This window comes from Molothrus ater, chromosome 9, assembly GCF_012460135.2.
Source record: "Molothrus ater isolate BHLD 08-10-18 breed brown headed cowbird chromosome 9, BPBGC_Mater_1.1, whole genome shotgun sequence".
Classification (NCBI taxonomy): Eukaryota; Metazoa; Chordata; class Aves; order Passeriformes; family Icteridae; genus Molothrus; species Molothrus ater.
This window is the reverse complement of record NC_050486.2, coordinates 381,687-406,979: the sequence shown is the minus strand read 5'-3', so window position 1 is coordinate 406,979 and position 25,293 is coordinate 381,687. Positions and strand designations below refer to the sequence as shown.

At 52.6% G+C, this 25,293-nt stretch overlaps 2 protein-coding genes across 5 annotated transcripts; one reads left to right on the top strand and one right to left on the bottom strand.

Moving 5' to 3' along the window:
• Nucleotides 1-4,120: 4,120 nt before the first annotated feature.
• Nucleotides 4,121-16,279, top strand: LOC118689807 (regulator of G-protein signaling 5). The gene is made up of 5 exons (XM_036388281.2): nt 4,121-4,226; nt 9,224-9,334; nt 11,592-11,653; nt 11,782-11,948; nt 12,445-16,279. The coding sequence occupies exons 1-5, from the start codon at nt 4,183-4,185 to the stop codon at nt 12,604-12,606; spliced, it is 546 nt and encodes a 181-aa protein (XP_036244174.1). The 5' UTR covers nt 4,121-4,182; the 3' UTR covers nt 12,607-16,279.
• Nucleotides 16,280-16,996: 717 nt separating this feature from the next.
• Nucleotides 16,997-25,030, bottom strand: RGS4 (regulator of G protein signaling 4). 4 transcript variants are annotated; one of them, XM_036388277.2, is made up of 6 exons: nt 24,908-25,030; nt 24,186-24,411; nt 21,318-21,422; nt 20,253-20,314; nt 19,367-19,533; nt 16,997-18,845 (listed from the first exon to the last, which is right to left on the bottom strand). In XM_036388277.2, the coding sequence occupies exons 3-6, from the start codon at nt 21,410-21,412 to the stop codon at nt 18,594-18,596; spliced, it is 576 nt and encodes a 191-aa protein (XP_036244170.1). In that variant the 5' UTR covers nt 21,413-21,422; nt 24,186-24,411; nt 24,908-25,030; the 3' UTR covers nt 16,997-18,593. The 4 variants fall into 4 exon arrangements, with proteins under 4 accessions (XP_036244170.1, XP_036244168.1, XP_036244167.1 ...); XM_036388275.2 differs by lacking the exon at nt 24,908-25,030 and adding an exon at nt 24,801-24,898; XM_036388274.2 differs by lacking the exons at nt 24,186-24,411; nt 24,908-25,030 and adding an exon at nt 23,862-24,038.
• Between the last annotated feature and the right edge of the window lie 263 nt (nt 25,031-25,293).

Below are 25,293 nucleotides of genomic sequence, written 5' to 3'. Positions count from 1 at the left end.
TCACCCACATGCTAATAACCCAGCCTCAGCCTCATGTGCTCAGATCATGTCACTTCAGAGAATGCTCACAGGCAGGTGACAGGCACAGGAAGGCAGAGACAAGACACAGCTGCCTGTGTGGAGGCTGCACTTGACAGAGCACATGGTGGCACCAGTGCTGTTTGGATAGCAGAGCTCCTGGATGCTCAGCAGCAGCTGCTGAGGCGCCAGGAGTGGTGGCTCTGCCTGCAGCAGGTCTGTGCAGACACTCCTGGGCTCATCTGCTCAGAGCGCAGGGCTCTAGGGATGCTGCTACTCACACCTGGCCTGCCACTTGGTACCTGTAGTCACAAAAACACCATGCAAATACTTGCAAACGCCCGTCCCTCTGGGCTTTCCTTGCAGACACAAAAGAGCCTGAGTCCAGCCCCGTTTTCCCAGGAGTGCTCTGCATGTGCAAAAGTTGAGGTCAGCCCTGTGCACACCTTGTAGGGGGTCTGCTCCTGCCCAGGTGCCAGAAGGGGAGGAGGTTCCTTCTGTGGGTGTGGAGCAGGCACGAGGAGTAGGGCAGTGTCCCAGGCCCCGGCTGTCCTCAGGCCTCGTGCTTGGGGTCGAGGAACTCGGTGGCTCCCCACAGGGGATGCAGAACATACGTGACTCCCAAGTTCCCTGCTGGCCAGAGTCCCAGTGCTCCGGGTAACACTGCTTTCCAGGATTCTCTGACCTCACCCACGGCTCCTGTGTCAGTGACTTGGATGTGGCAAATGGAGGGAGCCTAGATCTCATCTCCTCCTTCTACACAAGCATTTCCATCGTTGGCTTGGGCCTCAGGAAGTTGGTGGAGGCAGTGAGATGGTGTAGGCCTGCACCTAGACAACTCAGCCATGTGAGGGGCTCAGTTCAAAGGGGCCACAGAGCCGCAGCTACTGAAAAAGGCTGTCCCAGTGAGAGCAAAACAACACCTTGAGAGTAGTATTTAATGCACAAAGGGAAATGAGGGGTAGGCTGGTCAGCATCACGCAAGTATGAGGAGCACAAAGGCTGGTCACCTGCAACACTGGGTTACACAGGCATGGTGCACTCAATGCTCAAAGATTTTTTTTAAAAGGGCACGTGCTTATACAAGGGAGTGGAAATGAACATCCAAAGTGACAAGACCTTAAAGAAGTGAAAATTGAGATGGGAGAGTAAAAAAAAAAGAATTCAAGCTCTGGAAAAAACAGGTGAAAAGCAAGCCACAGAAGATGTGAGAAAGCATCCTAAAGGCATAAACATGAATTATGACTATGTGAGAAGCAGAAAGTTCTCCAGGGAGGCTCAAGGACAGGATGTGATCAGGCTCTATAGGAAGGAATGAGCTATCACAGAAAGCCTCGCTGAGTTACTTGCATTGCCCTTTGCTGTTAGGGAGCTCACACTGCCATCATTCCTTAGGGGACACACATTTGCATGACTGTCCCAAAGCATGCAGGGGAAAAAAATATTTTTAACACCATTTTTAGAACACATGGTTAAAAGTCTGCCAAAAGGAACACTCAGATGAATGTCCAAATACTCTCCTGGATGACAATTGCAGTGATCCCTTTACCAAAAGGTCAATATTGTTAAATATGATGCTAGTTCTTAAAAAGTTCCAGTGGGAACCAGGAAACAGCAAAGCAGCTAGGCCGCCTTCTATAAAAGGCACGTTGCTAGAAAGGATAATAAAGTCTGGAAATAACAGGGCCAAGGATAAATTGGGTGTAATGGGAGATTCCACGTGGCTTTTGAGGGGTCAGTTGCAAGGCACAAGCCTGGATCCCTCTTGGAGGAAACCAGCCATTGTGTACACAAGACAATCTTCTCCTCAGAGTGCACTCAGATCTCCAAAAAGCTCTCCCAGAAGGGCTCTTAAAGAAATTAAGCTGTCGTGGGAAAATGAGGAAGGTCTGTGTAGTTTCTTATTGGAAATGTTTTCTTAGCACTCCAAAGCTTTGAAACACACAAAACAAATATTTCTTGCTGGACAAAACTCTGTGGAAAATGCAAGCCATTTCTGTGTAACCCTTGTTTCTGCTCAGTGGTAACGGTTTCTTTTTCAGTGTTTCAGATAAATCTGTGTTAAAATGCTCAGCTGCAATCCCAGCACACAGCATAGCTTCCTTATCACCCTCCCACATGGAGTTTCCTCACACACTTTGGACCTCAGTTGCCCAATTTGCTCTGTGCACTCCTTAAACCCCCACCCCAGAGCTTTGGAAGAGATTTTAGACCACTGGTCACTGAATTACGGCAGAGAGGATTTGCTCACCTAGGGCTGAAGGAGGTGAAGGAGACTAAAGTCTGCAGGGAAGAGACCCAGTCCTGCCAGGGGCTCTCACTGGGGAAAGCTCCAGGTTCTGTGAGCAGCAGGAGTCTGCAGAGATGGAGCCGAGTCCTTGGCACGCCTGGCGGGGCTCTCGGATTTCCAAGGGCGCGCAGCCCTGGCTGCAGCTGGCGGGAGAGCAGAGCAGGGAAGGGTGCTCAGAGGCCACTGGGCAGCAGTAACACAAACCACCTGGTCTGTAATCTGGTCCCACAGAGCCACGTTCTCCCAGGATTCCCATGCTGGCTTTATTACAGAAATTGGTGATGAAAGGATACTGCCTTGCCAAGGGTCAGCAGTGGGGGTTGTCCAGGAGGTGCCCCCTGGCCCTGCTGTCCCGCCCAGCCCTGAGCTGTGAGAGCCACTAGCCCCTCTTACCCAGCCCATGCTGCCGCTGCCTTCCCTCCGAGCTGGGGGCTGCCTGAGCAGCCGGCACAGCCTCCTGCAAACAGCACCACGCTGCAAAGGGGCTCTTCAAAACAGCCTCTGAGCTGGCACTCAGTGACATCCTGGTGACATCCCTGCTAGCAAATGCGTGACCCTGATGAACTCTCTGGCCCCAAGGGCACCGGCACAGCCCAGCAAAGGTGCAGTTTGCAAGGCTATGCTCCTCCAGAGAGCAGGGGCTGCACCCCAGCTGCTGGGAGATGGGGCCACTGAGCTACCCCTGATGGGGGTGAGGCACCTCCAAGCTCCTCCTGAGTCCTCTGAGAACAGGACAGAATGAGAACAGCCCGGAAGAGTAAAGGACCTCCATCCTTTGTGGGTGCTGCTCTTCCCTTCCCCACTCTGTGAGACACGAGGGAGGCTGGTGGGCACCTCCATGCCAGCAGAGGGAAGGGCAGCCCACCACACCCTGGCTCTGACCCCTTGCCTGAGTGCATCTTGGGGGCTGTAATCAGCCCAAGCCATTATTATCTGATCATTTCATCCTCTGAAATTGTTAGCTGTACTTTCTTTCATTCAGTTCCACTACAAACGAGTACAAAGCCAGGCCAAGCTCTCCAGGGAGGCACAGTTTCCAGCAGACTTCCAGTTTTCACTTACTGTACTCAGATGCCTGAACACAGGCAGTGTGTTGCTGCATAATCCCACAACAGCCTAAAATCCAGCCAGAAGCCAGAGCCAGGCAGGCACATCTCTGACACAGCACAAGTGAAAGGGGACCAAGAGCTGAGCTTAAATGTAACCCTGGGTTTCACCCAGGGAAATGGTGGTTGTTAGTGCCTCTGGGTGTGGACAGCCAGGTTGGGAGAAAAGTCCCTATTCCCAGCTCCCAGTGTTAAACAAAGCATAGAAAGGCACATTTTCATAGTCACCCAGGAGCCAAGGTCTGAAACTAAAGTCACTGATAGCCACCACCATTGTTGAAGCAGTGGATATTTTGACATTAGCCACTGCCTTGAAATTAATAGCAAGACTTCTCACAAGCATTTTTATTTTTCTGAAAGTTCCATTTTTCACTCAAAAAATCTCACTTGAATGAAGCATTTCTACCTGGCTCTTCTAAATACTGACATGGAGCCTGATGAATCATTAAAAGAAATACTGTGGGCTTCCTGAAGTCCCCTAAACCTCAGCTTGGCCCTTCCAATTCGATTACCTGATCTCACCCCAGCAAATCCACATTTTCCTTCCCCCTGTGTGAGCTTAGAGAGAAGAAAACAAAGCCCAGAAGCCGGCGGGGCTGGGGCCAGCTGCAGCAGGGCGGCCGGCATTGGACACGGGGCTGGCGGGGGTCCAGCTGCGGCGCTATATAGGAACGAGGGAGGCAGCCGGGCTGCAGACGGAGCCTCTGCTGCCCGCTTTGGCCATCACTCACACCCTTCTCGCGGTCGAGGGAACTACAGCCTGCCAAGATGTGCAAAGGATTAGCAGCGCTGCCCCACACGTGCCTGGAGAGGTGAGAGCGGCCGGGATGTGCGGGATGCCAGGGGCTGCCTCCCCGCGGGGCTCTGCCGGGGCGGCTGGAGGCACAGGGGCTCTTCCTGCAGCACATCCCGGGTGGGCATCTCTCATGGGGACTGGCAGGATCCAGATCTGAACGGGGAGGGAAGGGAAGCTGGCTGGGGGTGGCACAGTGGGTGCTGCAAGTGGCTGAGGTTCCTTGGAGGGATGAGTGATGATTTGCTCCTGAGCTCCCCACTCTGCCCTGGGAGTCATTCTGCTGGGTGAGTTTGGGCTGCTCACAACCCAGCCCTCCACCATTCTGGGCAGGAGCGCCTCATCCTCAGATCTTATCAATTTCCACAAAACACGGGGAGGAGAGGAGGAAAAAATCAGGACAGAGGTTTTGCCTTTCTGAGGTGGAAACAGCCCTGTCTCTCCAAAGTGCCTCACAATCCTCTTTTAATTGCCTGCGTGCCACTGACACATGGAATAGCCAGACCTGGCCCCTCTCACAAGGCTCAGCCCTCTACAGGGCACCAGCTCTGCCCCCCTTGTGGCACCCATCCTCATCTCCATCCCTGTTCACCCTGGTTCGCACCCTAAAACCTGCCCCTGATGGTGGCAAAGGCTCCTCACAACCCTGTGGGAGCTCAGGTGGGCTCCGGCCCCTGGCCATTTCCATGCTGATTGGAACCTGTCCTCTCCTCTGCTCCCATGGGCTTTGGAGGGGGTCCGGTGAGAAGCAGAGGTGCAAGCACCTGAGGTCTCACTGCAGCAGCAGGGCACTGAATGCTTCACCTAAGGGGGAAATTTAGGAATAGACTCAAGTGAATTCCTCAGTGAGGGTTCCCACACCTGCTAATGCCTTAGCACTGGTTTTTGGATGAGACTGACAGTGGGAAATTCACTGCCCTGAGGGGAGCTCTAGAGAAGTTCCAGCTGAAATTGTGCCACTGAGGGCTGATGCTGCTTGCCCAAAAGGCAAATTCTCACTACAGGCACAAACAGGAGCACAGGCCTGTGATGGTTTTGTTGTTGGAAACTTGTCTTTCTGTGATGCTCCTGAATGCATGCTGACCTTGCCTGCTTCCCTGCAGTCTCCTGTGCCATGGGCAGCCAAGAGCACTCTTCCAGTTTCATGTGGGTGATCCACATTTCTGCTCTTCTGCTCTGCAACCCTTGTTGCCACTCTTCTGACACTTTTTAACAGTAAATTTTCTTAATAAAGATTTTCTCCCACTCCTGCTATGCTGATGTTTTCATCTGCTATACCCTCAAATCCTCACTCTTGAAGGTTGCATTCACACTTTGACACACAGAGCAGGACTTCATTTGTCCCCTGTGCATCACGTTGTATTGCTCTACGAGGCTTTCCAGCTGCTTCACTGCTGTGTCACAGACCCTCCTGCAGCTACACCCAGCTCGTTCCCAAGCTCTGATATCTGCTGCTCGCCACTGACCCCTTCCCAGAGCCTGCTGAACGGCAGCTGCAAGCCCGCCTTCCCCCAGCACCATCCCCACAGGTGTGTGCTCCCTTCCCACACTGCCATCCACGGACTGACCTTCCCCTGCAGCTGCCCATCCAAGGTGCCCTGCCGACCCAAGGAGCTGCTCCCTCAGCTCCCCCCACAGCTGTTTTCTGTGTTTTCTGGCCTCTTCAGAGAGGGATGATAGGTTGAAAGGAATCTCTTTCTACGGCCAGAAGAGCCTTGACTCCTCTCCAATAGACCATATTTGTCCATGTGTCCACCATGGGTCTGACACAGCTGCCACTGACGTGCCCGTACAGCATCACTCTCGCAGCTCTATGACTCCTCAAATCCTCTCGGGAGGCTTTTGCAGGTGAAGGGGCATTTCCCCTGGCACCTCCCTGCCCTCAGGCACAGCATCATCTTTAGCTTTCAGCTATGGCTTTAAACTCCTTTGAGCTTCTATTTTTGTTTCACTTTTAAAGCTGGAGTCTCTCCTGGTCCTCCCCAGCAGCCCTTCTTGTCCTTGATATGTTTGACAGAGCCCATATTTTCTATTAATGCTTCTTGGAAGCTATTTCTCAGACTTTTTCTTGGCTTGCTCCCATATGTTCTCACAGTTGACCTTCCACCATTTACAGTCCTCTTGCTTTTTCTCACTTGGCCAGGGTTTTTTTCTTTAAAAGATGCCTTTTTTGTTTATAGCTGCCTTTTTCCCCCTGCTGTTTAGCCTTCCCTGAAGCCTTGCTTGATAGCTTGTAATCCATCTGCTGGAGGACGCCAGGATGGTGTCTTTAAATAGCCCTTCCCTCCCTCAGCCTCCAGGCTTTCAGCTCGCTCCTGTACTTCCTTGCTTCCTTTTAACAACGTTCCTTGTCTCTGCTGTCTCTACAGATGTCATGAAGGTCCCACTGCCAGGGAATTGCTCTGGCGCAGGGGGAAGGCTCCTGCTGCTGTCCCCACACCTGCAGGGCTCCAGCGGATTGGGCAGCTGCTGGGGGTCCCTTGGCAACACCATGGGATGGAGCAGGATGGGACTGCTGAGGGCCTCAGTGCCTCTTGAGCCTGGCACTCTTGGCCATGAGTCACTGTTAGGGGATGGGAATCAGAGAGCAAGGTTTTGAGCCAGGTCTGAGCACTTGTTGTGTGAAGTCACCATCAGCTGCATCCAGACCTTGTGTAGGTGTTGGCCTCATCTGCACCAGGGCATGGGGTCCCCAGGTGCTGCTCCCACAGCAGCAGAATCCTGCTTCTGTCTTCCCAGCTCCTTGGGTCATCATGGGCTAAGTTTGACTTTGGATGCCCCTACTCCCAGCACAGCTTGTGTTATCCCTCTGCCTGCTCAGGAACTCCTGGTATCCACTGTCCTTCCTTCCGAGGTGGGCAGCCCCTGGCCCCTTGCTCTTCCCCCCTGCTCCTGCCAGACGAACCACCCACGATGGGACACGTAGTCCAGCTGCTTGGAAGGGACTGTCCCTGCTGCACAGCACCTGGCACTGGCAGGGGCTTGGTCGTGGCAACATCCTGACTCATCCCTCTCGAGCACTGGGAGAGAGACAAGGTGGCACCCAGCATTTCTGTTCAGCCCCTCCTAAGAGATGCTCCCTGAGCCCATGTGTCCCCTTCCTGCAGGAACCTGTGGCCACAAGTGCAGATGCCTGGGAAAGGAGAGTCAAGGGAGAGGTCAAACTGTCCCCTCAGCTTTCCTGTGGCTCCCTCTGCACCCACCCACTGCTTTGGTGTTAAGGGGGCTGCCCACTTCACCTGCTCCCCATCCCTACAGCTGTGCCATCCCCATGGGTCAGGGCCATGCCAGGTGATCCCAGTATAGCAGCACTGGCCAGCAGGGTGCCAAGGGGCAGCTGAGGCTTGCTGGAGAGCTGGCCCCAGGACATCAAGAGCCAGATCTGGCACAGAGCACTTGTCTGCATTTTACTTATTTACTTACAGCAGGATGAAGGGCAGCATCCCAGACGCTCTGTGTGGGAGCATGGTGACCTTGTCACCCTTTTCCTGAGGTCTTGAGCTCTCCAAGGTTCAGGCTTTCTCAGAAGCACTGGCAATGGAAAGTGTCTCTGTAGCTGCTGCTGCTGTCCATGACAGCAGCTGTGTCTCTGGGTGTGTGCTGCCCTGTGCTGCACGCCCGCTGCAGGTGGCCCCTGCAGCCCCAGGCTGGGCTGCTCTCTCTGCCTGGTCCTGCTGCCCACCTCCAGCAAGGGTGGCTGCTCAGAGACAGGTTTCTGCAGCAGAAATGGGGGGCAGCTGGCAGGGAGCAGAGCAGAGCAGACACCCCTGTGCCAGGTGTCCAAATGTCACCTGTGGGGACTGGTGGGTGGAAACCAAAAACATAGAGAGAGAGAGGGTTTTACAAGGAGGGAAAAAACCAAAGGAATTGAAATGAAATAGCAGACATAGCAATGGAGCGATCATCCACAGAGGGCTTGTGAAAATAAACAACAGAGAGGAAAATTGCAGGCAGCCCTGCAGGGAGCTGCCATGAAGCTTTGCCAGCCATGCTGAAAGTTCAGCCCAGTCAGCCTGTGAGGAGCTGTCTGTCCCCTCTCCTTCACCTCCTGTGCCAGCAAGATAACCTGGAAGCCACCAAATGTTGCTGTGCCAGGAAAAAACCCTGCCCTGCAAAGATGGGGACTGGGGGTGGCGAGGGGTATCTGTTCTCACTCCTTTATTTCTTCAGCCTCACACAGCACACCTGAGTGTTCCCTGCAAAAACTCAGCCTGCTCTTGCTGCCACCCCTGAGCTGCAGTGGGGGAGGTGGGGGGGGGGGGGGAGCCTCCTTAGCAGTTTTAGATGCTCAGGACCTAATTACTACTTGTACTGCATGAAAGGGAACATTTTGGGAGACAGCTGGGCCTACTGCCAAGCCCCAGGACCCCCTGTTTTCTCTGCATCCTCCAAATGCAGGTCTAGAGCATGGCCTTGGTGCAATGGGAAGTGGCAGTCAGCCTTTGGCAGTCTTCAGCTCCTGAAACATTTTTTCCCTCTCTGCCCAGAGAAGGCAGCACCCAGGAGGTACCTGTTTACAGGACCCTTCCCATTGCAGATATAAGGCTTATGTATTACTGACAAACATGCTGTATATCTATATAAGGGCTCTGAGTGCTGTCAGCAGTGTGTGCTGGTGGCACAGCGTAGGGTGGCACCATGGGGCAGGTAGCCCCCAGCACGGCCTCTTCTCCAAAGGCAGCTCCTTCACCTCCTCACCAGCCCCTCTCCAAGCTCATCTCTATAGAGACTGAATGCTGCACACACACCCCTGATTCAGGCCCAGAGCAGCCTGACAGCCCTGCTGATACAATTATCCTGGCCACAGATGGGGACAGAGCAGGAGATCAAGATCAAGAGCTGCCGCTAATGCGCAGTGCCTGTTTAGAAATGCTGCAGACAGGCACAGCCTTTACAGCATTAAGGTCCATTTGTTCATCTGGAATTAATTACAGAGTGGGTGCAGGGTAGGGACTGTGAGTGTCCCACTGCCCTGTTCCTCTGCCTGACCTGTCTCTGCTCCTCCCCTGGCTGCAGGGCCAAGGAGATCAAGACGAAGCTGGGCACACTGCTCCAGAAGCCTGATTCAACCATTGACTTCATCATCCCCTACCCCGAGAAGCCAGAGAAGCCACCCAAGGCCCAGAAGTGAGTACTGCACTGGGCTGGGCTGCAGCAGTACGTGTGCCCAGCCATTGGGGTGGATACAAGCCCTTTTGGGATGCAGAGGAGCTGAGCCCTGCTGTGGGCTAGCACAGCAGCCTCTACATGGCAGGCAGCTTGTGGCATGCTCCTCGTGACCTGCCTGCTCGGTGCAGGCTCGGGAAGTTATGTCAGGGCAGCATGAGACATGTCAGGTAATACAGCTCTATGGAAACTAGATTTCCCATGGAAACTCAATTTACTTTTGGTGAGATTTCATGCTATTCGATAAAAGTTTTCCCAGAGGCATATGGCACTTGGACTTCTCTGAGTCACCTGCCTCAACCTAGAGGTGCCAGCCTTTGCAGCCATCTGGCTTTGGGGTGGCAGTGTGTCCCTGAGCTGGATGCCCAGCCTCATGGCATGGCTGGCTCGGGGCAGCTTCATGGTGATGGGACCTCCTCACCCTATGGCCTTTGGCTTGACCATTGCTCCCCAGCACCAAGCTAGTGTATAATACTGGCTTATCAACATTATTTAAAGCAAATGAAACATTAATTATTTTGCCTGCCAGTCCAGGGTGCAGCGGGTAACACACAGGGTGATGTTTGCCAGCATGGTGCCCGCCTGACACAGCGCTGCCTGGTGAGAGCTGCCTGTGCCAAGGAGTGCTGGCAGAGCCTGGTGGATTTTGTGGTTCTCACTCCATCACTGCCATGCCCCAGATGCCTCTGTGACAGAGACATGTCCATCTCCATTAGCCATCCCTGCAGAAAGCCAGAGAACATCTCCACTCCCCACTCCCTGCTCTCTGGAGGAGCTGTTTTCTCCTACACTGCATCACTATGCAGCCCTGGCATCACTCACCTGTCAGCATCTCATGCGCAGTTAATATCATCCCAGGGACATTCAGATAATGAGAAAGTGAATTTGGTGGTATCCAGGAAATCTGGGTTGTGTAGGTTGCTGCAGTGATTCTCCTCCTCACTGGGGTGAGAAGTCACCTGACAGGGACATGGGGGCAGGGATAGCTTTGATCCTTGGCAGAAGTGCAAACACAGTTCAAGGTCCAGAAAGTGAAGGATAAGAACCGCTGTCATGGTGCTTGCTGCTGATGGTTTGGTGACAAGTAAGGGCTGGTACCCACCCTGAGCAAGCCTGGCATTCCTGCCACTCTCCTCTCCCTGCTGGAGCCACATGGGCAGTGTGACATGGCTGGGCACCAGCACCTGTACTTCCCCCAGACCCATCAGTGAACCTCCTGGGCCCCCAGGACTAGGATAGGCTGTCCTGCCCACTCTCCCTCCCTGCTCCCAGGGATGCTCTGCTCAGCCAAGGGATTTCAACCCCCATGTGTGGCCCCTGCAGCAGCAAAACAAGAGAGTGCAGCACTGCCTTCAAGGAGTGGAGAAGGTCCTCAGCCAGCCCAGCACTCAGTGCCAAGAAGGGGGCCTTCCCTTGCCCTCCAGCCAATGCTGGCAGGGGTGCAGAGAAGGAACTGGGAGCCCAGGGCAGTTTGGTGAAACTCCTCGGGGCTTAAATAAAGCAACAAAAAGCCACAAACAACAACAACAACAACAACAAAAACAACAACAGCAACAACAACAACAACAAACCCAAACCAACAACAAAAACCCCACAAACCCGTTCAGTCTTACTGCAAACATCGCATTGAAAAGCATATTAAAGAAAAAAAAAGAGGAAAAACTGTGCAGATGGAAAGCACTGGAGGTTTCCAGTGGGAAGGGCGCCAATGACCTGGGGCCGCCGCAGGGCGTGGGAATGGGGCGGGCGGGCTGTGGGAGCCGAGGGCTCTGACCCCGGCCCCAGCAGCTCGAGGCCGCAGTGACCAGGCCCCTGTGGCCAGCGGGGAGCATCTTTCCCCACCCCAGCAGGAAAACACAGGGATGCTTCCCAGCCGCCCGCAGGGCCCCTGCACTGCCCTCCCGTGTGTGGGCGAGGAGGAGCCCTGTGGCTGCAGAAGGGACTCGCTCTGCAGCTCAGTCGCAGCTCTGCCCAAGCACGGGGGACCTCGCCTTCCCCACCCCATCCTCACCCTCCCTGCACTCGGCTATCACCCTCCCCTGGGCTGTGATGCAGCAGCAACCCCATTCCATCCCCAAACCACTGCCTCCACCTTGAAAGTCTCTGCAACGTGTTACTCCATTCCTCCCTGTTTTCAAAGGAATTACTAAAAACCCTGGAGCCCAGATGGGGCTGTGGGGTAACCATGGACCAGCTGGGCTTTCTTTACTCTTGTCAGGCCCTCTCCAGAGGAGGCTCTGCAGTGGCGTGATTCCTTGGAGAAGCTCCTGCAAAACCCCTGTAAGTTCACATCTCCCTGCGGTTGGTCACCTCCCCTCTTTCCACGTCCCCTGGGGTGCTCAGGGAGGGCTTTGCCCCCCTGGCACTGCCAGTGCTGAAGCAAGGGCTCACCTCCCCCTTGCCCCCAGATGGGTTTGCCAGCTTCTGCAGCTTCCTGCGCTCCGAGTTCAGCGAGGAGAATGCCGAGTTCTGGGTGGCCTGCGAGGACTACAAGAAAACCAAGTCCCCTGTGAAGATGGCAGAGAAGGCCAAAAAGATCTATGAGGAGTTCATCCAGACTGAGGCACCCAAAGAGGTCAGTGGCCATGGGACAGGAGATGGTACTGGGAGGGATGAGGCTGCAGCCCTGTCAGCCTCCATCCCAAAGAGCACCTTATGCTGTAGCTGAGAGGTCAGAAAGTTGTATCCTTGTCAAGGGGCAGCCTCATCCCCACGTGCTGCACTCCCATCCTTCACAACCCTGGAGCCCCTGTTTGCATGCTCAGCTTCTGCTGGGCTGTCTCCATCCATGGGCACCCCCAACACATGCCTGTCCCCACCCTCCCCATGGAGGTGTGACATCAGTCTTAAGGGATGACAATGTACAGTAATCTTCCTCCCCAAGTTAGCTTTGCAGCAGGACAGAGCTCATCCTGACAGCTTTGCCACCAATAATTCCACCAGAGAAATGAATCTGCTTCAGTCCCTCCCCTCACCCTTTGCGTGATTTTTGGTGGGCCAGAGTGGCAAGGGGAGACCATCACTCAGCCCTCCAAAGGCAGGCTCCCATCCCTCTGACACTCTCATGACAGGTGAACATCGACCACTTCACCAAGGCTGTGACCATGAAGAACCTGGTGGAGCCATCACCAACCAGCTTTGACATGGCCCAGAAGAGGATCTTTGCCCTGATGGAAAAAGACTCCCTGCCCAGATTTTTGCGGTCGGAGTTTTATCATGAATTAATCAAGTAGCAATGCAGCAGGGCTGTGCAAGGCATCCCTGCTGCTTCTGTCTAAACACCTGCCCCTTCTCCTGCAGCTGCTTTGCTTTCTCCATACCACCTAGAGCACTCAGAGGTGTTGCTAAGCTCCTCCCCCCATGCTTTGGACTGTCCGATGTCCTGGTGTTTCCTCTCTTACTATCTCTTTCTTCTCCCACAAAAGACCAATTTGCAGAAACTCCCTGGAGTTGGGACCCAGAAGGGTGAGGGAGCAGCCCCAGCTCTGCAGTGACCAGGAGCCATATGGCCAGTTGACACATCCCTGGTGCTGTGGAGCTTGGCATGAGCTGGAGGCTCTGAGGTGCTGATTTTGCATTCTTAGGGCTCCTTAGAATATGACAATTTTTCTCACAGTGTTGCCCATATTGCCGGTTTGGCCCAGGCTCGCTCCCTTCTCCCACCTTCCCCGGCTGCTGCTGAGACTCACAGGTACTCTGCAGGTGCTCCCCTCCCTGGCCAAGGTGACGTGAGACATATCCACTGCCCGATTTGCATCACCTTCCTTCCGAAAGCAGCCAATCAGCAGGCACAGTGACAGCCGGCCAGGGACGGGGGCACGGCAGGGACACCAGTGACACTGACACGTACAGCAAGGATGGCACTGTGACAAGGAGGGCAGGGACCGCTGTACGGCAGAAGCAGGTGCTGCAGGGTATGCCTGGCTGGCACCAGGGGTGAGCAGAGCGAGCTTGTGGCACCTCTTCCCCAGCAGCTCCACTCGGAGTCAGCCTGTTTGCTTCCCTCTAAATACAAAAACAAGAGGATAAAATGAGACCTGTTGGTCTAAAACACTAGGACTGCTTAGCAACCCAGAACTCCTGCTCACTCCAACCTTTGCACAGCGCCCTGAGCTGCCAGGGCACATCCTGTGCCACATCCCAGTGCACAGCCCTTGTGATGTGCTGGGATGCAGCTCTGGGGGCTGCCAGGGGGCTCTCTTGTTTCAGTTGCTTCTCTCTGTGGTAGGCACACCAAAGCAATGCTCCTGCACAAACCTAGCATCGCACAGGAGAAAGGGAAGACATGCTGGGGAAAAAGAAAGATGAAATTCCAGCTGTTCAGATCCAATTCGAAAAATCCAAACCAAACACAAACCCACCATTAGAAATGTGAAAAGTAACCCCCTGGCTTCTAGAACAGAGTGTAGACCCTGCTGAGTTTGTGTAACCTGCATCTCTCTCTGCTGTCTCCTCCTATCTACCCAGGCCATGTGTTTCCATGGGCTGTCTCTAAAAAGGACTAGTTGCTTTCTAATGATTCAAAGCCAGCCCTCTGCTAAAAGAATAAATCACACCTGAGGATGGGGCAAGGGCATACATGAAAAGCAGCCCACAAGGTCTCATTTCAGCTTTGAGGGAAATGTGACAAACCCCTGCTCCACAGGGCCCAGATGGTTCATCCCTGAGTTGGTTTCCTGGTGCATCATCCACAGGGTCATGGCTTGCAAAGAGCTGCTTCAGCCAGCAGCCTGACAGGTGCCAGCAAAACATCTGTGGCCCTGCTGCCCACGGGCATTCGGGGCTGCTCTGCCTCACTGCTAGTCATGGGACTCTATGCAAAATGCAGTAACATAAACAATGGATTTGCCAGCCTCTTCAAGACTTTCAAAATCTGATCACAACCCTGCCAGTCTCAAATATTTACACGTTGTCACTATGGCAATGAAGAAAAATACATCCCAAGCAGCAGGAAATGGGCTGTGTTTTCCAGGCAGGAGTGGGGAGGCAGGGGAAGGATGGAGGCAGTCACAAGTGTGACTCTTTTTTTAAGCTCTGGAGCAAAAGGCCTGGGAAAGTTGGTGCTGGAGCAGCAGGGTCGATGCTTACAGGCATTCCCCTGGGGTGAATGCAGAGGGTGGCTTGGGTGACCTAAAGAGCCCAAGGGAGCCCATGAGCAGTAGGAGGGTCCCATCAAAAGGGCACAGGACCCCCCAGCAGTGTCCATCATTCAGGTGGGCAACAAGGGGGAGGCAGAAGCAGGGCTAGCTGTGGGACGGGGCTTGGCCAGCCCCTCTGCTGCAGGGTGCTCTCCCCACCTCTGTCTGCACACGCTCCCTGCACCCTCCCAAAGTCTCCATGAACTGGTGTCAATTCAAGTGGGTTCAGCATGTTCAAGCTCCTCATTTACAGCATGACTCAGAAAAGCAAAATGGAACAGGTTTCCCTGCAGGAAGACCTGGATCTTTCATTTCTGCTTAATCCTTTGGCAGCTATTTCCAGGTTCCCTCACATGTTTCACAGTTAAATGCCACCACCACTACTGCCATAAAGTGGGGATGCTGCTGGAGGCTCTGGCTATGCACCATCAAATACTGGGACATCACTGCTGCAGCAACAACACATGGGGCAGGGAGAAGATGTCTGGGTATGTATGTACTGAAAAGAAAGGCACAGGCTGGATTCAGGAGAAATGCCACAGCTCTGTTGGCAACCCCTCCCTGGCTCAATTTCTGTTAAAATGTTGGAAGTCTACTCTGGGGGCTGCCCGTGATCTACTGGGTGGCCAGAAAATGTGGCCACTGAAGCATTTTGGAGCTCTAGGGAAGTTGTGTTTGTGTAGAAGGGCCATTTGGCTAATTACTCCAGCAGCCTTGCCCAGAAAGGTGACAACACCTGTACCAGCCCCACAGCCCAGCTTTCCATCAGCCCAGAGGTATTTGCTATTGGGCTGATGCCAACCATCATATTTCAGGTAGGAGATACTTCATGTATTTTATCACTCTAGCTCTTGTGAAATTTGGCATATACAGCAGTATATAGACACAACATGTACATCTGTATTCCTGTATTCATATATACACTTACACACACATATATACTTGTAACATGGGTATCTTGATGCCCTGAGAGTCAGAGAGCCAGAAAGCAGTTTCCACACCACAAAAATGTAGTGCTTGGGGTCCATCACAGAGAGGAGTGCGTGTGGGTTTTGCATTGTTCCAGACATTGGCCATCCAGCTGAGAGAACACAAAGGTGCATCCTTCAAGATAACCCTGTGCCCATGGCCTCTGTGTGCCATCCTGGCACCTGGGCTGGTGCAGGAGGCAGGTCTCGTGCCCCTTGAGGGACCCCTATCTCTGCTGTGGGGCAAGGCAGCCCCACACTGCAGCCAGGGGCATGGGGCACCAGGCACTGCCTCCACGCCACCCTGGCACCCACTCCCTGCCACAGGCACATGTGGAAAATGGCTCCCTACAGCTGCATAGCCCAGAGAGACACCAGAGGATGGTTCGATGTGTGTTTTACGGTGACCAGCAACCTAAAGCCTCACACATCAGTCACAGGGAGAACCACACAGCTCTTGCCCTGCGTCCTGAGGCTCGGCACCACCAGGGCTGTCCAGTCCCAGACTTGGGCACTGCCAAAGCCCAGTGGCTGAAAGTGTCCCAGAGCTCATCCAGGCTCCCCTCAGGCCTTGGTCACTCCCTGGAGGGTGCTGCATGCTGTGGCCAAGGGCTGGAGCAAAGGCAGGAGGGCACATCAGCTCCTCCCACCCATGAGCTGCAGGTTTTCAGTCTGGAGTTCTCCATGGGATAGTCATGTGGGGAAGATGTGAGGAGCTGGTGCGCACTGAGGAGTTGTGTTAACCCATATTCATGTACCACTCAGTAATCCACACATAAACATGTATTTCTGCTACTGTCTCAGTGGACTGTTCATTTTGTCTCTTTGTTCTGAAGGTGCAGCACTTTCTTTCCCACTACAGAGCACTCCGAAAACTTTAAAAAAACTCCCAAAAGCCCTGGCAAGACCAAAAGTCTCTGGGAGCTTCTTCTGCAATGATGCAGTGGTTTCTCAGTGAACTGGAAAGGGAATCACCCCAGAGAGCTGATCCAGAAGAAACACACCCATAGGCCCTGGTCCTATGCTGCCTCAGGCTTTGGCTCCCAGGGTCAGCTCAGGCTCCAGTAGCAGCAGCTGGAGCTGGGGCTGAGCAAGAGCCAGGCCTGCTCTCTGCACCCACAGGATATGGCCCAGGGACAGGCTCAGCTTTGGGATAAGATGTATTCTGTCCATTCAGGGTTGCAACACATCTGCATCAGAGAAGGCCTCCTTGATCTTCCCCACTCCAAAGCTGTCGGGGGGGAGGCTCACACTCACCCCAGAGCCTTGGTGAGGATGGCTAATCCCCATGCTGAGCTGATGGCCAGGCAAGGCATAGACCCATAAAAACCCCTTATCCCCAGGCTCATGGTGCTGAAGGTGTCTGAAGGATATAACTATTGTTGCTTCATCTGCTGTTTCATCTTTCTGTGACTTAAAACAATCTCTGAGTGAAGCCACTTGTAACAAAACTTTTAAGAGTGACCTTGTCCAATTAATTGGATCTCCATGCATTTTCTTTTGTTCACATAATAGCATTTTAGAAGGGACTAACACAAACATTTTATTTAGACTGCATTCATCATTATTTAAATATTGATACAGTTTTTGCAATAGTTACCAAGAGTTCCCAGTACCAGGGGGAAAAAAAAAACATAGCCACATGCTTGGCTATGTTCAGTGCTTTAGCAAGCCTCTCCATCTCTTAGCTGAGCATGCAGGGTGATAGGTGTTGGTACATTGAATAAACATAAAATAAAGCACGTGTTAAAAAAAGAAGTTTCTCTATGGGCCTGGAGAGCCACAACCTCCTCCTGCCATGCCAAAACCCCGGTGTGAGAGCTGCTGTCTGGACTGGATGCAGAGTGCAGGGTACACAGTGGCCAGAGCAGCAATACCTAATGAAGGAGAGACCAAGGCTGGGGGACAGTGAGACACCTGTGCTGCAGCTCACGGCAGCAATCCTGCAGCTGCCTCCTGTGCTTCCCACTGCAGGAGAGTGCCAAAGCCCACAGCAAAGGCCGTATCTCACCACAGCAACTAAAAAGTCAGCTGCCTTCTGGCAAAGCCCCGCAGCAGTAATGAGATAGACACATTCCTCCTACCATCTTCAGGAAAAGTGAGTCATGCTACTACTGAAATACATAAATAACACCTTAAAAAACTCCAACATTTTCAAGTACTCCCAAGCAGGGCCTTTCTTCCTCAGATATGGTGGTCCTATTCCCTCGCAAAATGCTTCTTACAAGCCAGGACAGGCAAACCTGAAATGGCACTCCCAGAGTCAGGAATATAAACCTGTCTGGGAGAGAATGAACATGTTTCTGTTCTGCTCTGCTGGACTATTTAACCTGGGAGCATGAAGGTTGCAATTAATAATATAGGAAATAATGAGCCTCCCCCAAAGTGACAGCTCTGCACAGCCCTAGGGAAGATCCTTGGCCAGCATAAAAAGGATGCTACAGAGGGAGCAGCAGCCAGAGGGAAGAGCTTCCCGTGATGGCCAAGGGAGGCTGAGCTTCCCTGCAACTGTGGCTGTGATGATTGAGGGAGGCTGTCCAAAAAGCTTTGGTCTCCCTTCAAGAAAGAGTAGGAGCTCTTCCTGTGCCTGATACTGCAATGCAGCACAGCCTGAGCTCTGAGCAAACACTCCTGACAGCCTGGACATTTGGGAGTTATGAACAGCTAAGAACCAGAGCCAGCCCTTTTCACCTAAACCTTTGCAGATTAGAAAGGGGAGATGACAGTCCCCAGCACTTCCTTCGGCTTCCCCTTTGCCCTGCACCTCGCTGTGTGTCACACGGTGACCTCGCCAGTCTGGTCCCTCCGTGGGCAGAGCCAGGGCTCACTGGGGCTCCCCAGCACCCTGCTGGGCTCACAGGGCTCAGCACACGCAGCGACTGCCCCAGCTCCTGCCAGACACAGACCCCAGCACTCCTACACCGACCCATCAGAGGAGGGTTTGCTACACACACTGAGCCTGGATTGGGTTACAAATGCTGGCTGCTGCATGACATGGGATACAACTGGAACATTAGACAGCTACTGGAGACAGCTCTGTTGCTTCATGCCAATGAGTGCTTTTGCTGCCACATATTCTGCAAGAGCCCAGCCCACCCCTGCCTTGCTGCAGGTTCAGGCGCACTGAGAGATGATGTTGGAGTTGCAGTCTAAGCTGTGAATGTGGTTTCTTTTGCAGTTTTCGGGCCCACAGCCAGCACCAGGTGGGCTGACCAAGTCCAGGTAGTAAGGGGACTTGAGGAAGCGACGGTAAGAATCCTTCTCCATGAGGGTGAATATTTTTCTCTGAGCCTCATCAAAGCAGGACAGTGTAGGCTCCAGCATGTTGTGGCTCGTCTTCTCCCGTGTGCATGAATCCAAGTTCACCTGTCAAAGGGCCAAAGGGACAGTGTAAGTAGAACCTGTCCCAGATGGGGCATAGGAAAGGGAAAATCCAAGTGTCTCTCTACCATGTGTGCTTGCTGAGCAGTTGTCTGAAATGGCTGTTTGACACCCTGTAGCCTCAGCAGAATCTGTGCAGCTGGATACCAATGCATCTCTGCTACCACAAGAGCTGTCAGGTGAGACTGACACATACATCCCTCTGGGATGCAGCTAGCCAGGAAACTCAAACTGCATGGGAGCAGCTGAAACATTGGGAATGATGGGCTTCTTGGGCTTCTCCCATTTCAGTGTGCACATGGAATGGCCATGTGGTTGTAACTAAACATGCTTTCTCTCTAGCCAAATTTAATATAAAAATCAGTAAAAGACCCACCATGTCCTTGCTAACTAGCAGAGAAGCAGAAGCCTTCATCTCTTGTAAAATTATTGACTTCTGCTTGGCTGTGCTGCTAGTTCAGAATTTAGGGTGGTGCCTCTGCCCAAGGAATGTTCAGTGCACGTACCTCTTTTGTGGCCTGCACTGAGATAAACTCGTCATAGATCTTCCTGGCCTTGGGGCTGAGCTTGGCTGGTGACTTGGTTTTCTTGTACTCCTCACAACTGACCCAGAACTCAATGTTTTCCTCGCTGTACTCAGATTTGAGAAAAGCACGGAAAGCAGCCAGTCCTCCTACGGATTGTTCAGAGGAAAACCAGGTCAGGCAAGAGTGTTGGTCCCTGAACATTTGCACCCCTGAATCCCAGCAAACAGTGATTGTGCATTCTCCTTCCCAGAGCTGAATGAGGAGCTGCCCTGGGGCTGGCAGTGGGGAGGCTGGAATGCAGACAGGTCCCATGGGGATGTCACACGTGGGGGCCCAGCTGCCTGTTCCCCCACTGTGACCTTCAGTGTCCCTGCCAGGGGAACACAAGCAACTTGTGTGATCCCAGGAGGCCTTGAGGAAACAGCCAGCATGCTCCACAGAGTCTCAGACCATGGGAACAATGTGAAGGAAACCTCAAGGACGTGAGTGTAGCCCACAGCTGATGGGAAGGCAAAGTCTCCCATGGGTTCAGCTGCAAATAATATCTCCACCTTTTGGTTCTTGTTTAACCCCCCACTAACTGTGTGTCCCAGTCTTGCCCTCCTCTTGCACAAGGGCTAAACCAGTTGCTTTCACAAAACAGACAGCTCAGCAGTAGGCCAAAACCACACTCATGGTGCATTGGGATTGACCCTTGCCTTGGATCTGGGCAAGAGACCCCTTCCCCACCCCTCCCAGAGGTCTCCGTGGCCAAAGGAGCTCCTGTGTGCCCCTAAGAGACAATCAGATAATGTCCTGTGTCCCCTCCCAGGACTGTTCAGAGCACACATGCTCTGCAGGCAGCATAAGAGCCCTCTTCACTTACTGTCATGATGGATCAAATTTTCCAAAGACTCTGCCCATTTTCTTACTTCCTCTTGGCTAAGCCTAAGAAGAGATAAAGGGAGAAACACAGAGCTGAGTTAAAGAGAGTACAGAAAGGACAAACTTGGTTTGTTTCTCAACACCACTAGAAAAATCTTTTTCCCTGATTGTTGTAAGAGCATACACTGGAGACTGAGAATGAAATATCAGCTTGTTTTACAGATACCCCCAGGGATCCCAGATCTAACCTACAGAAATTTTGGTTTGCAATCCTCATCACCAGCCATGGGGTAGAAATGAATTTTCCTGGAAAAAAATTGGTGTGGACTTCATATTTATTTTGTGCCTGGCTGCATCTCTTGCTGGAGCACAGGTCTGGAATCACTCTTAGAAGTCATATCAGTGAACTCCAAAGGACTGGTTCCTTTAACCTGTCAGGGGAACAGTTAGCTATGTGGAAAAGAGGAATGTGGGAACTGGAAACACACAGGAAACACATCCTACATTCATTCCCTCTATCATACTAGAACACCCTAGGGCTCATCAGTTCCAGTAGCAAACCTTGGCTTTTGGAGCCCTCTTTGGAGAGAACACTGTGTCCTTGCAGACTGGGGAGAGCAGTGACACCCTGACAGGCTGCTGGATGGATTGTGTACCTACACCTCTGTGCAGCTGTGTGGACCACTGCACAAATCCAGCCCAAAGAGGCATGGGATGCTGATTCTGCAATGTGTCCAGTTGCACTGGGTCTGGAATGGAGGCATTCCCCTGTGCAGGACACTGTACACACCCTCCCCTGTGCTCATTCATATTGAATCACGGAAGTGGTGCCAGAAGGGACCTCTAGTTCAGCATTCTTCATGGAAATTGAAGTCCTCAGGTGTTGATGGTCAGCTGACAGGACTATCAACACCTGAGGGCTATTGCTGCACTAGATCCAAGCACAGGTGTTCAGGAAGAACTGGGAAGCAGCACCAGAAGCACTAATGGAGTCCGGCTTGGTGAAGGAATAAACAACATGCTGCAGCCAGTCTGGGATTAACTAGGTGACAGCACCTGCTCTTACCTCTGGCTTGAAGATAACTTCTCCTTCTTGCCCTGGGAAGAGCTGTAGTCACAGGAATCTGACTTCTGCAGCAAGAAGCCCAGACGGTGCTTCATGTCTTTGGCACTGAAAGAAAAAAAATCGAGGAGGAGATGAAGACAATGCTTTGCACTCCCTCTGCAGCCTCCTCCAGCATTACTCAGTGACACAAATGCAGGTCACTGACAGGGACTCCAGTGCTGATTTTCCCCTCATTGCATAATGCACATTTTTCATTCCAGACAAACACAATGCCAAAGAAGTCATTTTTCATGTTCAACAGCATCTTGCTGAGAAGGTCATCAGACTCGAAGCAGGTGGCAAAGGGGGAGAAGCTGCTGTTTTCCTACTGTTTACAGTAAAAATATTGTGATAGAAAAGCATCACCATGCTGTGTGTGTCACCTCTCCTTGAGCTGATTTGCCCAGCTGCCAATGTGTGGTTCTTACACCCTTACTAATCCCTTCCTGCAGCCCCTGCCATTTCCCCACCTCATCAGCCGGCAGAGGAACAGCAGGGCCGTGCCAGACCACCCCACCAAGCTCATGACACAGAGGGAAGGGAGGAAATCAATGGCTTGGAGCCAGACTGTGGGGTGAAGTCAGGGGATGAGCCAAGAGCTCCACCACAACCAGCCCACAGTGGCTGCAAGCTGCTCCCTCGCTCCACAGTAAGCTCCTCTGAAGATTCATCCTTAATTCTGTTCCACCTTCCAGCTCAGGACAATCCTTTCTTCACAGCAGCTTCTAGGTATGCAGCTGATACTGGCCTTGGCACCTCTCTGGGTTTCCTTCCAGTTTAAGAATAGGGGGTGGGTAAACCATGCCTGCTTGCGCAGGGGCACAAGCCCTGGCCTGCCCCAAGGTGCAGCCATAGTGTAAAGCAGGAAATTCTTCTCCTTCTCCTTAGATGTGAGCCTGGAAAAGAGCAAGACTCTGTGCCACAGGGCTGAGCTCCAGTAGCTGCTCAGCCCCCCAGCACTGCTCTCTGCTCCAGTGCCCTGTCAGGGGTCCTGGCCATACCTGATCTCACTGCTTGTCTCAGAAATGCTCCCTTAACAGCTCCAGCACTCGGGGAGAGCAAAGGGAGCTCACAGCTGCTTTAGAGCAGGGTGCCTGTGGCCAACACCAACACCCAGGCTCTGCCCAGGCACCCATGGGGACTCTGGGCTGCCAGCCTTGGGCTGCCTAGTGCTGTCATACTCCTTGCCCAGGAGAAGGAGACTGCTCAGGTTTGCAGGAGGGTGGCAGCAGGAGGAAACAAGACACTGCTGCTTGCAGCCAGTCCCACAGGTTTCTGGAAGAGAGGGATTTTGCTGGGAATCCTAGACAGAGGTGTTTAAAAGATGTGAACTATTTCTCCTTGCATTTTTCAATATTTTTTTATCCTCATCAAATGTTCCTGCAAATTGGAAGTGTCAACAATTTTCCTCGCATTTTCAGCACCTGTTTTTAAATCCAACCATGAGCAGGAAGCTTTATCCTCAGATGATAGGATAAAGCTATCATCTTTAGCTCCCATCCCCATATGAGAGCCAGCTGAGTCTTTGCTTGCATTTTCCCAAGCCACTGCCCATCTGCTGGGAAGCAGCCTCAGGAGTGCTGCTGCAGGCACGGGTGGGCAGAAAGGCAGCACTGCACCAGCAGAGACCCGCGCGAGTTTGGATGGGCTGGATAAGAAGGGAGCATTGTGCCTCCCTCCTGGAGATCTCCAAGCTCCAGAGCACCTGAAAGGGAGTAACACTCCTCCAGGAGGGCTCATGCCAGCCTAGAGCCCCCTCGTGCTGGGCTATGGGGCAGGCCATGCTGCCGAGGGCACATTTGGGGCTGTGCAGGCTCTGCTCTGCTGATCCCACACACCGGGGTGCAGCCAGGTCCTGCAGGGCTACAGTTCAGCCCATCCTGACTGGCACCACACGGCAGGGGTGTGATGAGCCCCGCTCCAGCCCCACAGGGCTGTGCATTGGGGAACAGCCTAACCTGGCCCCTCACCATCGCCCAGGGAACTCAGGCTGATCCCACAGCAGATGGTGCCACATCCACATCCACCGTGCCCGCATCCCTGCCTGCTGGCACACGGGTCTCTGGTGCTGCCATGCTGCATATCTGCATTTGAAATGCATTTCAGGGGATAATCCTTAATTGTTATCCTGTCTGCCTTGCTTCCCCCTCAAAAGAATCAAGAAAATTTAGCAGAGAAGAGCCAAAGGAGAAAAGGGGTGCAAAGACTGCAGCAGAAGCAGCTGACAGGAATATCAAAATATCAGCAATGCTTAAAGCTGCTGTTTTTGATGACGGGGAAGATGGGAAGGAAGGCTTTAGAGTTCTCCCAGCTCCGTACAAAACCTTTCTGCAAATCTGCTTCTAGCTGAAAAAAACCACAAAAGCCTCTAAGCAGTCATTTGTATCTAATCTTGCAAAATAATCAGAGCCAAATCCGTCCTCCTGCCTCGGACACAAAGCGCAATGCATCAGCATGTCTCCGGGCTAACAAGACCATTACCAGATGCTCAGAAATAAACAGTACCTTTTTAAGCAAGTGGCTGGCAGTGCAGCGAGTCCCTTGCACATCTTGCTCCCGAGGTCGGATCAGTATTCCAGGAAAAACAACAAGGCAGGAGGCGGCAGAGGCTGCGCACGGTCCTGCGCCGACTGCGGGTTCAGTCCGGTGTGCGCGGCAGCTGCGCTGCCTTGGCTCAGTTTTATAGCCCAGCCCGACAGCCCAGCAGCGCTGGGTGACCCAGTCAGGAGTCAGCACAGCAGCAGCACCCGTCCCCTTTTTGCCCACCCAAGAGGAAGAGGGTGACGTATAAAACCCAGACAAAGGGGTGAGAGAGATTGAAAACCTTACCAGAAACGAAGCTCGATGTCTGGCTGCAGAGGTGGAATCTTTGAAAAGGGCTCAAAAAGCTTCGGGGGACTTCCTCTATTGCAGGAGGTTGGGATGGTGCAGATGAAAAGCAGATTTTCGTGGGGGGACACAAATATTAAAAAAGGTCAGAGAATCAATTCTGAGACATGAGATGAGCTTTGCTGGTTCCTCTGTTAATTTCCTTTCCTCTTCTATTTAAAGTAACCTGGATCAAGAAAGAGACAAGAATTTTAAACAGAAAAGGTTACCATAATCCAAATGAATGCAGAAAATAGAGCTCTTAAGGAAAGAAGAATGTAAATTCACCAGGGAACTACCCAGGCAGATGAGACTTTCCTGTTTTATTCCAGAGTCATGTGAATGTATATTTTTAGTGAGGCTGCAACAAAAGCCTGGGGGGGGGGGTGAAAGGCACTATTGGAATATAAAATGTGCATGTCTCAGCACACAAATTTGAGGACAGCTCACATACATGCGTGGAAAAAAAGAATTTAGGTTGGCAGCGCATCTGCCTTAGATATGGGTATCACTGCAGCACCTTCTCCATTTGCATTCGCAAAATCAAAAGTCAGACCCGGGGACTCTGGGACTCACCAAGGAAAGATGGTTAATTAAAATAAAAGGCTTAACTGTGGCTGCCCAGAAAGTCTTTGAAGAAGTTCTGAGGGTACTTCATGCTCAAGAATGAACCGATGAAACACCTGTGGGGTTGCCTGCACTGCCCTGGCTCTGCTGTAGTTCCAAGAACAGGGTGACTTCAGCTACTTGTCCTCAGCCCTTGGATGGTGCAGAAGGCATCTCTGTCCCTGCCCCTCTAGGGAGAGAGAGAATTGGCTGATATTTATCGAGTTGCAGCTCAGCACAGCCTGTACCATCCTTATCAAAGCAGGGAGGGCTTTGAGCAGAAGGACGTGCATATGGGCTGCTGCATTTTAAGTCCTGCTCCCACTGTGAAATAAAGGAGCTTCTGATTAGCAGCAGGCTGCCTGCCCACACTATCCACTGCTGCATCCCCTCTCCCAGAAACCTTTCAGTGCTTTGCTCACGATCTGCAGAAGTTGCAAGATGAGCCTTTCCCTTCTGTGTC